The 15,156-nt window shown below is 41.8% G+C and overlaps 1 protein-coding gene across 5 annotated transcripts; it reads right to left on the bottom strand.

Annotated features, from left to right (window-relative positions):
- Positions 1–2,377: 2,377 nt before the first annotated feature.
- Positions 2,378–13,781, bottom strand: tpm3 (tropomyosin 3). Of its 5 annotated transcripts, none has more exons than XM_060044130.1 (10): positions 13,503–13,781; positions 12,457–12,582; positions 9,294–9,427; positions 8,675–8,792; positions 8,276–8,346; positions 7,177–7,252; positions 5,820–5,882; positions 5,558–5,627; positions 5,211–5,289; positions 4,431–4,733 (listed from the first exon to the last, which is right to left on the bottom strand). In XM_060044130.1, the coding sequence occupies exons 1-10, from the start codon at positions 13,614–13,616 to the stop codon at positions 4,730–4,732; spliced, it is 855 nt and encodes a 284-aa protein (XP_059900113.1). In that variant the 5' UTR covers positions 13,617–13,781; the 3' UTR covers positions 4,431–4,729. The 5 variants fall into 5 exon arrangements, with proteins under 5 accessions (XP_059900116.1, XP_059900115.1, XP_059900113.1 ...); XM_060044129.1 differs by lacking the exon at positions 7,177–7,252 and adding an exon at positions 6,558–6,633 and having other exon boundaries at positions 13,503–13,777; XM_060044133.1 differs by lacking the exons at positions 4,431–4,733; positions 5,211–5,289; positions 12,457–12,582; positions 13,503–13,781 and adding exons at positions 2,378–2,496; positions 10,616–10,825.
- Between the last annotated feature and the right edge of the window lie 1,375 nt (positions 13,782–15,156).

Below are 15,156 nucleotides of genomic sequence, written 5' to 3'. Positions count from 1 at the left end.
CCACTCCTGGCTCATTTCGGACCAAACGGTGCCTCTTTCCCCTATCATAGCCCATCCGTTAACTTGTAGCACTGTAGACCCATTGCCTACCTTCCTCTTGGTGTCCAATCCACTGCTGAACTGGATGACGGGACAACAATACGAAATGCCGCAGCCCGCAGAGCCATTGGAAATGTTATAAGTCTTCTCCTCATGCAATCTGCCCTTCAGCATTGTCTTGGGACAAATCTTCAAGCCATGAAGTAAATCGACATACTTTGTCTTTGCGTTGAAATCTATCAAAAAAATTGATTTTTCACGCAATGAAACTTTAAAGCAGTATAATCACAGAGCTCTGTAGCACTTTACTATAGAAGTTGTTTGAAGAGTTAACTTCAAGTTAACTTGAAGAGTCCTTAATTTACTGTTGACTTAGGAATTAATTTCTACATTATTCAATGAGGAAATTAATTTGAACAGTAACATGAACACGATGGGCCCTATCTTGCATCCGGCGCAAGTGACTTAGTCACTGGCGCATGTGTCGTTGCTAGTTTACAACTGGCGCAGAGCGTTCTTTTCCCACTACCGCCACTCGCCGGTAAATTAGGGATTGATCATGCGCCCCAAGGGGCGGTTCGGCGGAAGGAGGAGGCGTGTTCTGGCGCAAACGGTGTTTTGCCGTTTCTGAATACCATTGCGCTACTGATCAGGAAATACCTGGTTTAAAGTCAGTGGCGCGTTGTTCAGATGCTATTTTAAGGGCGCATGCATACATGCGCATGCGATGCATACGGATTGCTTGTGCACCTCGCGCATACACTTTGCTTCTCCCATCTACCTAGCCGCACATTCTTGGTAAATTATTTGGTAAAGAACAGCTGATGCAGCGGTAATAAGTTGTACTTTTAAATCAATGCATCTGCAAACACCGTACAGCAAACACATATTTTCTTGACAGAGACATCGTGTAGGCCTACATGCCCATAACTTTTAGGATTGATGAGTATTTGATCGTGAAAAACATTGTTTTACCGCGAGTGAGTGTTAAAAAGAATGAATGAATGCAGGCGCGCGTGTGTGCTCTGTTTAAACACACGCAAACTAAACACGTAACGCATAATACAATCAATGGCAATGTCTATTACCGCGGGGACACATGCATATTAGGATAGCATACAATACTGATAAGAAACAATGTTTATAATGTATTGCGTAGGCCTATATCATTAAATAGAACCACAGTTGCCGCATATCATATGTTAGGCCTATATCATATACGTTTTATTTGCCGAAATTTATTTGAGGACTCAGTATTTCTGAAGTTGTGGAAGAAAACCCCTTATTCCATGTGTGAATTAGGCCATATTATTTGGCAATAAACTGAGCCATTTGCAGTTTGAAATTCATGTGCATCTGTCTCATCGGAGACTGCAGACGCGCTGTCAAAATATCAACTCGTCCGATTCAAATGCGCTCATGGCTCTTAAAGGGGATGGGAGCTGGCACTCTCATTGGTTTGTTGGACGTTACGCCCAAACCACACCTACGGGTAACTAGGCTGCTTCAGACCAACCCTTTTGACACTTGCGCCGCGACGCAAGTGTCATTTATCCGCCTGTAAAATAGCGATAGCGCCGTAGAACCGCCCACAAAGCTACTTGCGCTTTGCGCTTCCCACTTGCGTTTCAGACCGTTAAAATAGGGCCCCATATGTCCAAATACTAGATTTTACTTTTTACAGTTGGTAAATACTTCAACTAATGTTAATGTATCATATATTATGAATCAAATTACTTCATGTAAACATCTCACCCTGTTTGTCAAAAAAAAAAAAAAAAAAACGAACAAGTAGACCTAATGTCTGAAGGACAGAAAAAAAACGACTTGCAACTACGTGAAGATGAATAGAAACGTTATTTGTCCATCAATATTGCAGGCATGTTTCGATGCTAGATTAACACAAACTATACATAGAATAAATTGCTATTGGTCTGGTTTATACTGTGCGCCCAGCTATGATATTCACTGATTCAATTAGAGTAATTGAATTACATAGATGGATTCAAGATGGATTAAACTTTCAAATTCAAAAGCATATAGAACGAAACACAGATATTTAATTGTAATTATATCCTGTAATTATTTTAAAACCTACAAAATTGAGCAAATATAGATTATTCCCTAACCCATGGCATCCTGGGACAGCTTTAAACCGCCCTTTCAGGTTATAGAAGGAAACAGAACAGCCACGGAAAGTATAATCAAAGGAAGTCCTCCACTTTCAAAATCGATTTACGTGAAAACTTTATCAATTAGATAATTGATTCTCAGTTGTATTGTTGCCGTGTGTACATATTACTAGTTTTTATGACCAGAATACAATTTAATCCAAGGGAAAAGTTAGAAATGTGTTTTATTCTGCTCAAGATGTTCAGAGGTTATTGAGTTCTGCCAGGGTCTGGTCAAGGGTACAATGCAGTTCCATGTGCTCAGACCTGGCCAACAACAGCATGTCTGGAGAGGGAAAAACAAAAAGTTGAGTAATTTGAATGCATCCACATGCATTTAAACATGTTCAAAAGCATTGAGAAAATGATCCCTTCGGTGAAGTTCTTATAACTGAACTTTCTTTGTTGGATTAAGCTCACGGTTTTGTAGCCTAATTTGCATCCCCCAATTGTTTTGGAATTGTTAATTTATCACAGGTGAAATATGACTGCAGAGTGTGTGTCGTTGACGGCTGGTTTAAGCAGCTGGACTCGGCCTAAATCAGAGTGATGGTAATCCGGGGCTGGTTAAGGCTGAACACCTGCACCATCCATGGGCCCAGGCTGAACCAGCCGTCACCAAACACACTCGGGAGATCGGGGACATGGCACCTGCTCTGTCAGCCTTTCATCCTCCAAACTCTGCAAAGGAGCATCATCACCGTTTCACGCTGTTAGAAGTAAGTAAGGCCACCTAGGTGGAGTGTGGCAGACCCCTTGGTGGGTAGCAAGAGACAATTACCCGCATGATGTTTTTTGAGGAGCTTTCCAAAGTCGAAAAGCAAGTCTGGCTTAAGACCCTCAATCTCAAATATCTCTTTTTATCTAACTTCGTTGATGCATACACCTTTAACCATCCCTGACTATTCAAATCATTGGCTTGATCTGAGCACCTGTCGAGAACCCTTATCTTAACTTATTTTATGTTATTTTTTTTGTTTTGATATTCATGGGGATGCATGGAGGATCGTGATGACTGGAAAAGAGGATGGAAGTCTCATCCCAGTACAGTAATGCTGGAAAAGAACATAATACAGTATAAAAGATAAGCCTCAGAATTCTGCGAATAAAGTAATTGAACAGTAAGATAAAGGTAAGAAAATTATCCCGATGTGCCACAGAGAGTATTTTGTTGTCACATCAAATTATAAATTACGTTTTCACCAGACCATATTTCTGACTTTATCCTCAAATTAATTGATTTTTAATCCTGAAAATGTCTAATTTAATCTCTATGCTTTTCTGTAAGATTCAGTATTGAGATTTATGCTATGACTGTCATTTTACAAAGCTGTTACAAGAAGATTTCTCTCAGGGAAATGAAATGCATTGCCATTGTTGCATTACATTTAAAGTTTAAAAACACCAACAACCCATGTCTCCTCGTCCCCTCCTACCCGGCCTCGGGGGTCCGTGGGGTTCACACTAGCAGGTCACACCTCTTGTTATGTGTGATAGCTTGATGGTAGAACAAGCTACCTAGCCTTTGTAGTAAATCTTTCCATCTTAGAAAAGCATCTCATCAAATGACGCGTACTGATGCACCAAGGGCCATTCATCATAATATGACTATGCTAATTGCCCTTGCTCTTGCAACATTTACAATTTCATTGTGTGCTTTGAATTGTACTCAACCTCACTTGTAGTTTTGGATAAAGCCTCTTCTTAATGATAAAGTTATGTAATATTCACAGGTATTTGACAACAGTATCATTAGATTCGCAAAAATAAATATATATAAGTATTAATCAATATATTAAATCCAGTCGTTTTTAAAGGGAACAAAGTTGGTATGCTCGTTTTTATTGTGCCCCAATTTCGTCAATACACTGATGAAATACTGACGCCTACCAAATCTAAATTTGTGAAAAGCTACAATCTAGCCAAGAGATACATTTGCTACAAATGACTGAACTGTTATTATCTGATTCATATTTTCTTTAATAGCTTTCATAAATCACACAAACAAGAGTTATTTAATTTATCTTCCCATCTTATGTCCCTCCATCATGACTATTGCATTCCTTGACAGACTCTCGCTGGTAATTTACTGATATTACCTGACTTCACTGGGAAAGAAATGGTGGGACTGACAATCTCATTAAATGAAAATCAATGTTTAGAAATGGGAGAAGCAACACCTAAATAAAGTGAAATTAGGTTTGAAAATAAACAGACAGCTGGATTCAGTATTTATAGAGAATTCAAAAAAAAGTTTAGAACGTTGAACAATGAGATTAAAACACAGAAGTAGAGCAGAGGAAGAAATAATCAGGGTTCAGAAAGAGCATCATAGGTAGGAGGCATGTTGGAGATTGTACATTAAAGTATACAAATTGAAAAGAAAAAGAAAGACCATGAAAAGAGAAAAGGAAACAGAGGAAGTCAGTAGCCGAAGAAGGTGATGAGACCCAGCAGAGAAGGCTTTGGAGAAGAGTCTTGCAACCAGAACTTGAAAGTACAGCCGAATCCAAGACATTTTATCTGAAAATAGGACACATTGAAGAATAACCAGTGTATTCATTGTGTTTAGGTTGGATGTTCTTATTAAGACATAGCATTAAAGGAAATATGTTATCCAGCATAAAGCGTTTTTAGGTCAATATCACATATTTCTTATGAAAAGTCCCTTATTTGCATCATGCAAATAAGGGACTTTTCCCTTATTTGCATGTAGGTAGATGTTGCACCTTCACACGTGATTAATTTGGCGAAACCCTTGATTAAATTACATTTCGATACAAGAAAGTCGGTCAAAAAGTTTTACAGCTTAGTACATGCAACACAAAAAGAGTGTGTAGAAACTAAATCGCAATTACGAAATAAGTAGGACTTAATTTAGTTATGTACTGACCACATTTGGCCAATGGAGCTAGCTTTCATTTAGAAATTAGTTAAATTGTGAACTATTTAAAACCAAGCGACCGCATGCTAGTTGAAAACCACTCAGAGCGTATTTACATAGAGGTCATGTCATTCAGGGCGTGATCCAGCTCCTCACTGATAGCCTTGTACTTGAGTTTCTGTGCATAAAGCTCGTCTGTTGGTGTATCCACAGACGGACAGAGGAAAAAAACAAGGTGAGAGCAGAAAGAAAGACTTGGATAAAAGGGATTTGAAAGGAAGGAAGTTCTCATGCAATGTGCATTTTTTTGAAGGCGCAAAGTCTTCACAAGCATGATAAGGAAAATGCGTTTCATTTTCCCTATCATCTCGCTTGTTGCTACATGAGTAACATTTCATCACAAATTCTACAGACATATTTTCAGTACGTTGTCTCAGAGAAACGGACAACACCACCAGTTTACCTTCTAGATCGTCGATTGTCTTCTCCAGCTTTGCGACGGACCTTTCTGCAAACTCTGCACGGGTTTCAGCCTGCAGAGTTAAAAATGCACAGGTTCAATATCAGCATTTCAATGAGTAGGTAGGGTTTATTTTTAGGGACCAATGTTTTTAGGATCCTTTCATTGTGAGTAAAACAATACAACAATCCTAACATGACACAATGCAAAGAATTTGATCAATGGGCATTAGGATCAATGGGCTTTTTGAAGCCAATAAACTTGCCTCTTTCAGCTTGTCCGTCAGGATTTTGATCTCTTCCTCATATTTGTCCTCTTTTTGAGAGTACTTTGGGAGACAAAAATGCAAAGTTAGTTTGGCAATTGTGCACAGCTAAAGAAATAATTATTGATTTACTTATACAGCTAATTTCAATATGACCAATGTGGTGATTAACCTTTCCTCAGCCTCCCTACATCTACTGCAGGCAGTCAGAAATCCAAAGCCCCCAGGGTAAGAATTCACTGGTTGAACTTTCAAGGTCTATCCAAAAGGCAGTCGCCAGTAGGAATTGTTCCCAAAGTTCTTGTTCAATGAGTGATTACAAACAGCCAACTACAAAAGCCTACCTAACTCATAATATCCAGAGGTGTGACCTCTACAAAAGTTAAGAATAATTTGCCATATTTGTCATATTTGCCCTTTTAATGAATACAAACTGATGAATATAAAATTATTGTATATATATCTGTTTCATCATCATTTCATTATCATCATTATAGTGTTTATGTATCGATATGTTGCTTTTATTGTTGCTCCAATGTCGATTATTTTCTTATAAATGTATATTTATAAAAAAAAAGTATAGAGACTTAAATATACAAAATGACAAAAAAAAATTGTCATTTGCAAAAAAAAAATATTTACTGCAAGTCCAACGTTAAATTTTGAACTATATCATTCATCTACTCTCTTTCTCACCCAGAAACCCCGACAACACACGGGAACAGCCTGCCGCCCTACCTTCTCAGCCTGCGCCTCTAGAGACTTAAGGTTATTTGTGACGTTTTTCAGTTCCTCCTCCAGTTCAGCACATTTACTGGAGTATAGGACGGGGGTGGTACGTGTCAAGGGGGGACAGAGGAAGGGACAGCACCCCGCCGGGCAGGGCCACAGGATGGTGAAACAGAAGAGAGGGCGGTCAGGGGAGACATGAGCAGGAAAACACAGTTGGATAACCGATGGAACAGACAAAAAGGATTTGATCCGTCGAAACATCAAAGTTTGAATGAGAAAAGAAATGTCGGAGAGAGAAAGAAAAGATGTGCAGGAGAGTTTCCCAGGTTGTTAGTTTCTAGTGTTTTTTGTCGATACAACAGTATGAGCCTGGAACAAGCCACAGCTTGAGCCGCAATATGGAGAGACTAACAATCATTTCCCATTTTTAACCCTACTGCTTCACCAGCCAAAATTGGAAGAATCATACTTTCTAACGAGCTGTGGTCGGGTGCTTGTTCTAGACCTATAACCTGCAAAGATCTGGAACACGCAATGAGGGAGGGCACAGGAAAGCGCATGCAACAACCATGGGCATAGAGCGAGAAAGGTTGACCTGGCTGCTATAAATCTGAAATGAGTCTACCTGGTCCTCAGAGGCATGGAGGGTCTCCAATGATTGGTCAAAGCCCCTTTGCTCATGCTCCAGCGCCCTAGCTTGGCTGATAGTGGGCGGTCACAGACCACCACAACGTGCAGGAATGAGAGAGCAGCGCGTGGTTGGTGGGAGTTGGAAGGCAGGGGTGGTTGGGAAGCGACAGCCATACGTTGACACATCAAAGGAAACCAGACATGCATCTTATGGTTAGGCTGCAACCCTTGATATGGAAAGGGGAATGTACAAATTTCCTCTCTGGATAATAGTACCAATGTATCTGTAAATGTAAAAACGGCAACTACCGATAAGCTTTGACATGATGCTAAATTATAGTTTTAAAGGAATTATTTTGAACCAGATTTTCTCAATATTTACCCGGTAACATTCCATAAACATGGATGGGATCATGAACAGTCATGATGATCTATAATAATCTCTGTGAGAACTATTTAATGTACAAAATGTGTTGCAACAACCAGTGAAAGGCTTACACGGCAAAAGCAAAGAATTAAACCTGTTTGCTCTGGGGAAAATACATTACTTTGATAATTGGTATTCAAAGTCTGAATATGTGTTACCAGTTGGTCGCCTAAAGTCACCAGGACATGTCTGTAGTCAATGTTGATCGATAGTGATGTCAATAATGTTATCAATAAAATCCCATCCTATAAAGGTAGCCAGTAGACTCTGACCATGCGCCACCTGTCAGCTGATTAATTTAATTTGTGAGCATGAGCACAAAATCGCGTGATACCGGGTTTCCCCCTCACACGACAGAACACTGTTATTTACAGGAACTGTTATTTACAGGAAACTGTTATTTAGCTTTCCTTTTTTCTGAAATTCTCCCACCTGATAACTGGGAGCAGTTATTGCTGTTTGGGTGGATCTTCCTGGCAGTTTGAATTAAACTAAATAACTAAACAAAAGTTGAAGAGTAAGACTTAACTAACCTACACACATGAGTGCAATGCTGATAGGTCACTGGTAAAACTATCCAAAAGTGTCAAGCAAGCATGATAACTCACACAGCAAATACACCACTGCCATTCAAAACTCATCAAGTGTTTCAACGGTGAGTACTCACGCCTCAGCCAGCTCCGCCCTCTCCTCCGTCCGCTCCAGCTCTCCCTCAACGATGACCAGCTTACGAGCCACCTGCATGGAGGTCATGGGAGGTTTCCATCAGAACTCAGATTCCAAGCATTGAACGGCGAGAGCTATTAACCTAAAAGAACCAGAGCCAGCAGCCTGTAGTTTGAGGCCAGGACCCCATAGAGCTAGCCTCAGCCTCTGAGATAAGCCTGAGAATATCCACAGCTTAAATGCTGCATTATATAGATAAATGTATGTATGTATATATATATAAATATATATATACTAGAGTAAATGGCAAGTAGAATCCAAATGTCAGGAGTGTGGAACGGTGAGGAGGAAGAGGTGGAGAGCCCTCCTGGCTAACAGACCGACCGCAGCCTTATCTCACCTCTTCGTATTTCCGATCTGCCTCTTCAGCGATGTGCTTGGCTTCCTTCAGCTGAATCTCCTGCAGCTCCATCTTCTCCTCATCTTTCTGGGCCCTGTTTTCAATCACCTTCATCGCCCTAAAACAGACACGTCATGTACTACTGGGACCAGTTCCAGAGTCTGGGACTTCAAAGTGGGAAGAATGTGGGCGGGAGCCGGGAGGGTTGTTGTCTGGGAGGGAGGGGAGGGTGTCGGACACTTAAATGTGCCTTAAGTGGAAGGCAGGGGGAAGGTTTATTGTTGTTATATATTTATTAATATTTCGTACTGTATACTATTTAATGTTTTTATTTTAAAAAGCACAGAACAAGATCGGCACCTTAATTTCGTTGTGTAAATACTGTATTTAACCCAATGACAAATAAAGCTTCTATTCTATTGTACCCGGGCGTTTTTGTTTGTGACAGGTCGTGACCATTGGAATGGAACTAATCTCACAAAGTCTCAACACGTGTGCGATTGTTGATTGGATTCTTTAAATTTGGATATTAAACAAAAGATATATTTTGATTAACCCTTTATTTTGATTACTTTGAATATTCACAATGACCCTCGGGCCAATGGGAGTATGCACCGACCTCTCGCTCTCGTCGGCGGCCTTCTCCGCCTCCTCCAGCTTCTGCAGGGCAGTGGCCAGCCTCTCCTGGGCCCGGTCCAGCTCCTCCTCCACCAGCTGGATGCGGCGGTTCAGGGAGGCCACCTCCGCCTCCGCCTGCAGAACCAAGAGACCGTTAACACCATACCATACAGACACACACACATACATACAGACGCATGCACACACGGACAGACACGCGCACGCACGCACGCACACTTGTGCACGCACACAGGAACACAGACACACACAGACACACAGCCACACACGCACGCACACACGCAGACCAGTTTTACAGAGTTCCTTTACTGCTGAACGCCCAATAGCAGAGCTTGGTTAAAGTAGCTGAGATAATGAAACTATAGTGGGCAGCGGGCCGTGCCGGTACCGGGACACCCCGCTCATCTTACAACAAGCTGAGGCTGCTTGCAGGGGTCACCAACAGGTTGATCTTCAAAGCCTTCACAGTCGTTCCCTGGCAGTTTCACATTTTCTTTAGGGAAACGAACAGAACTGACTAGCTGGCTTTGTGTCATCCGTTCCTCAGCGTTGACATTGAACAGCTGTCAGGGGCCAAATACAGGAGGTGTTGTACACTGATGGTGTCGTGCTGCTTATGAAAGTAATAAGATCCAAGAAAATAACCTGTATGAATGATATGGATGTTGTTCATTTAGATAACAGTTAATTGGTTTTCTTTTCTTTGCACATACATTGAGCCTATTGTTACAGAAATTGCAAAAATTAATTTGACATAGTGAGGCTGCTCCTGGGTTTATTTTGGAATAAAAAAACTACTATCAATATTAATGCATGAATGAAGTAATCGATCTACTAGTATCTTTATGTGGGTCAAAGTTGTCAAACGAGACCCCCCCCCACACACACACACACACACACACACACACACACACACACTGTTTGCATTCCGTTGCCTTGGTAACGGTAACACAAACTAGGGCAGAATGAATGGGACGTTTGGCCCCAGGCTGAGGCCGGTGGATCCGGGAACCCTTATTTGGGCAGTCAACTTACGCTGACCCTCATGTATCTTGCGCTAATAATGCCGCATTATAACACACTGTGATGCAAATAAGGCAGAATACTGTGACTGCAGCCGGACCATTCTTCTGTTGGGTCAGATTTGATAGCCCTGCTCCAGGATGGCTCTCGGAACAGTTTCGATAAGCCTTGTTAACGCAGAAAAAACATAGACCAACAACCCCTAGGACAGCAGTAGCCAACTCGGACAGTAACATAACCTGGCGGGATGGTGGTCGCTCGGGCCCCCTGGACGAGGCCTACCTGACCTCTGGAGGTCTGATCTTCTTCCACCTGTCGCTGGAGATACTCTGCTCGCTCTCCCGCCTCGTCAGCCTGCTGCTGTAACACTCTGATCTTTCGCTTCACAGCGTCGACACTATCAGACATCATCTCTGTGTGTTACCAAAGAAAGAGCTTCTTTCTGCACTAAGAACGATGACGTCCACATGAGCCTGTGGAGGAGCGGACGAGTGAAGTCCCTGCTCGCTCCAGCAGCCTCCAGACTCCGCCCTGTGCAGCAATACACCAGACTGACCCTGGGTCAGAATAACACTATGTCGACCTCCATCGCACGGCTAGGCCTACGCCTTTGCAAAAATGACTAAGTCTTCAAAACTAAATAAAAAGATACGAAGAAGAGTGTGGACTAAAAATCTTTAAATAATTAAATGGAATAGACTTTTATTAATGAACACTGGTATTTTGTTTTATTGGTTGTATTTGGTCAGATTGTTTTGCCTCATGTCTTTTTATATGTTGTAGGCCTATTTGTGTCGTTTCCACTGCTTCAAACCAAATTTACCTCTCGGGACACATAAAGTAGGCTACTGAACTGAACTAAAACATTTTCTAAAAACTTATAGCCTACCACAACTTATAGGAATCATTTAAAAACTTACTGCAATAGCTGGTTTGGGAGTGTTTTGGAATGACGGTGCATGTTTTAAGCATGCCAAGTTACCTACTACAGTAGGTCAAATAAATATGCCACCTTCTAAATCTGCTAATGTTGAAAAATATGCAGCCGATGATGTTCTTTGCTGTGATGCGTTTATGTTTATTATAGCGAATAAGAAGTTAACTCCGTCCGGTTTCATGAAAGATTTTCAAATATTTAAAATATGCCTAATGCAGTGGCTGGCCTGGGTTAGACTTTTAAAACCCACTTCATTGCCATTTAAAGTATTGAAAAAGTTCTAAAAGTTTTAATTTGAGTCATTGCCTACTCTTTCGGAAAGTCTTTGATGGCGAAAACATGAGGCCGAGGACAATGGGACATTGGCATGTCTTTTCAGCTGTCTGCCACTTGGTGGCATCATAGCCCTATTTATAGGTAACCTATCAAACGCAGGAACAGGAAAATGTTCCAAGAAGGATATACCTCAAAATAAACCTTAATTATAGGCCACATAATGAGTGATGTGTGACCATCGTTAAATGGAGCGTTTAGTCTCATTAATAAATAGCACAAACAAAAGGGGTGTCTGCGTGAGAGGGGTAACTTGGATCCATACTTGTATTCACTCAGTTTATCCTTCAACAATTCAATACATTTGGGTTCTGAAAATGCCACTCCAGTTTGACAATGAACAGTTTCGTATGAGTACGTCGACAATGTATAAGGTGTTTCTACTGCGAGACCCTCAACCGACAGCGCAGCTAATTAAAATGAAATTAAAAGTGTGGCTAGGCGCAGAAAGAGCCCCCTACATAACATAAGCAATCTGAAGTGGACTTTGTCCCCATAAATGGCCTGGGTCCATGGTTAACATAACTGTCAAGGCCGGAATGGCTGACATCACTACCACATTAAGCCCTGAATCCCCCGGCAGCTGCCGTCGGGTACATGGAGAACATGGGAGGTATCGAGGAGAGGGGAGGGGGGAAAGCGGAGAGCGGAGCATTGTTTTTTTTCCCACACGCAATAGCGCTGTCCATCTACTCTAGAATCTAGGGGAATGATGTAGAGGAGACGGGGTAGAGATCCCACTCTACTTGGTTTGATGTTGTTTTAATAATAGTAATGAATAAAGACGACGAGTGTGTGCCCCGTGGCCGGCCCACCCTTGTGCTCAGCGTCTGCCCCCAGATCGGGTACTCACGTCAGCGGCCTTCTTGTCCGCCACCTCCAGCTTCTCCTGGGCGTCCTTCAGGGCCTCGGAGTACTTGTCCAGCTCATCCTCAGTGCCCTTCAGCTTCTTCTGCATCTGAATCAGCTCATCTTCATGCTTCAAGAGACGGTTAGAGTTAGGGTCAAAGTTAGAGTTAGAGAGTTAGACACATGTCAGGGAGAACTTGTGAGAACTGCAACATTTATGAGTGAGGTTCATTATTAATAATAATTAATTATTAACGATTAATGGTTTATATACAAACATATATGTACACATATATTGATGTTCTTACAGCAGAATCTATCAATCTTTCATCCTGTTATTTTTCTGGGACCATATTCCCTGTCATTATTTCCATTGGTAAATTGTTCGTAGCCTGGGAGGCTATAAATACCCCCAATAGACACTTGTCTTTGTCCCTTGATGTGCACTGATATGAATACCCTTTTTGATCCATCATCTCTCTCCATTTATATCCCTTCACCCCCCAGATTGCTTCTCCATCATTCTATCCTCAGCCATTAGCCGGTTCCGGCTCTGGTGTCATAAATACCAGATCGAGTTTCTAGCAGCTAGCACTGGCTGTCGCATTGACAGAATGTTTTCTTGTCGCACACCCCACCAGCCCTCACTCAGCTGGACACAGTTGCTTCAGATGGATGACAGTATCAACCTATTCTAGAACAGGCTCCATCCATGAGTTTGTTACAATCGAATCTCTTTAATTATGGTTAATGCATTCTGTTAAATCCTAAGAACCTCATTTTAAACATCTGTATTCTTACACATTCAATCCTTTTTCCACTCAATAAATTAATTCACTTACATGCTAATGAAATGAATGTTTCTAACCCCAACGGCAAAATCTTAAGTAAAGAGCAAAATGTTGAGTAAAGACTCAACAAAGTACAAATATTGTTGAATGGCTGCTCAGGCAACACATTGGTGTAACATAATGTAGTGCATGCAGTGACCAGCCGCTGTTGGGAGGAGGTCAGAACCTCAGGGACGGGACTGGAGCACTATGGCCCTACCTGTTTGCTTCTGTCCTCCGCTGCCTTCTTGTCTGTCTCCGCCTGCTCAGCCTGGTCAAGTGCATTCTCCTTGTCCAGCTTCAGCATAAGCATTTTCTTCTTGATGGCCTCCATGGTGATCGGGGTGGTAGGGGCTTTTGGGGCTGGCTAACGTGAAGCTAACGCTGGGCTTGTGAGTCCAGGGGATGGAGGGGATTGGGTCTGGTGGATCACTAGCACACGGGAGCACCAGAAGAGGCAATGAGGGGAACGGAGAAGATGGAGAAGAGCATTTATATGCCAGGCTCCAGCCACCCCATCATGCATCTTATACCCCGCCCATGGCAATGTTGACCACAATAAACTCTCCTCCCAAATCAAAGACAGCCTCCTAATCCTGTAACTCTAACCTAACCCGCCCTCGCCCCAGCACACATACCCTGCTGCTGGCTGACACCAACACAACCTCAACCCCCGCTAGCACCAAGGAGACGGATAACACGGCACAATATATCAGCACGTTGTGTTTTACCCCTGTCACATTGAGCAGAGATTAGACTATTGATCACTTATCTTCTGAATTGACCTATTAACGAATATAGGGTGAGGGTACAAATAGTTCTGCAGATGACAGAGGAGGAGAGAGACGCAGACAGTGACAAAAGGCTCTATAAAACAATGCTCTGCCTTTCTATTTCTGTCCAACACAAGGAATAAAGGGCTCAGATTACATCAGGCCTAAATTAAAGAGGTGCCCTAAGAGGGAAAGGGCAACACATCGACTGCAGTCTTAAACAATTCATAAAAAAGTTTGGCAATTTCTAAATCAAGCATTTTGGAAAAAATGCAATGGTACTGCTTGTTATTAAATGGTCGATTAACAGGTGAGAGCCAGAGAGACACACAGCACTAAGAGATAAACAACATAGACCACAGGTTTACTGGGAGAGCTGTTTAAAACGCATTATTGTTATGAGGCCAAGCATTATTTCCTGAGTTTGCTCCACATAATCCAAAAGAAAGAACATTGTGCTTTTAATATGTGTATGTGTATCTCATACATATATACACATACAAGTATATATATCACATGTATATATCACATTACTCAAGAAGCATACCGTCAGGCTCAAGGGTCCCTCATTTCAAACAGGAAGAGGAAGTGAGTGTGCAGTGTGTGATTGGTCAAATAGTTGAAAAACTCGGGGACATGGGTTGGGTTTTAAGTGGGTGATGACCGGGAGGTCAAACCTAATCACATGGTTAAATATAAGTATGTACTTATAATTTGGATTGAGCGTGTTGCCTGGGGCTTTAATAGTCTGACTGTCTGTTTTAATGTCACAGGTGAAAACCAAACGCAAGTGGATGTGGGATATTTAGTGGTTTTCTAAATGTACCATCTTAGAATGTGAGGGTCACAGGAACGTACCAAAGGTGGAATATCTTCAACATGAATGTGTGAAAGGGGCCATAATCCCTCTAGTCAGGAACAGCGATTGTACTGGGAGTTCATCAGATTTGATGGTTCTTTGTTTCAAGTTCTTGATTGATGTGTAATAACTCTATTAAAAAACTATTGCTTTTTGTTGATGTTTCACTTGTATTTTGAGTTCAAATAAGTCCTTATGTTTTGTTCAGTAGCGTGTGCTCTGAACAGACTGCCGGGCCCCTG

Source organism: Gadus macrocephalus, chromosome 22, assembly GCF_031168955.1.
Source record: "Gadus macrocephalus chromosome 22, ASM3116895v1".
NCBI lineage: Eukaryota > Metazoa > Chordata > Actinopteri > Gadiformes > Gadidae > Gadus > Gadus macrocephalus.
The sequence above is the reverse complement of the archived record's forward strand: the minus strand, read 5'-3'. Positions and strand labels throughout refer to the sequence as shown.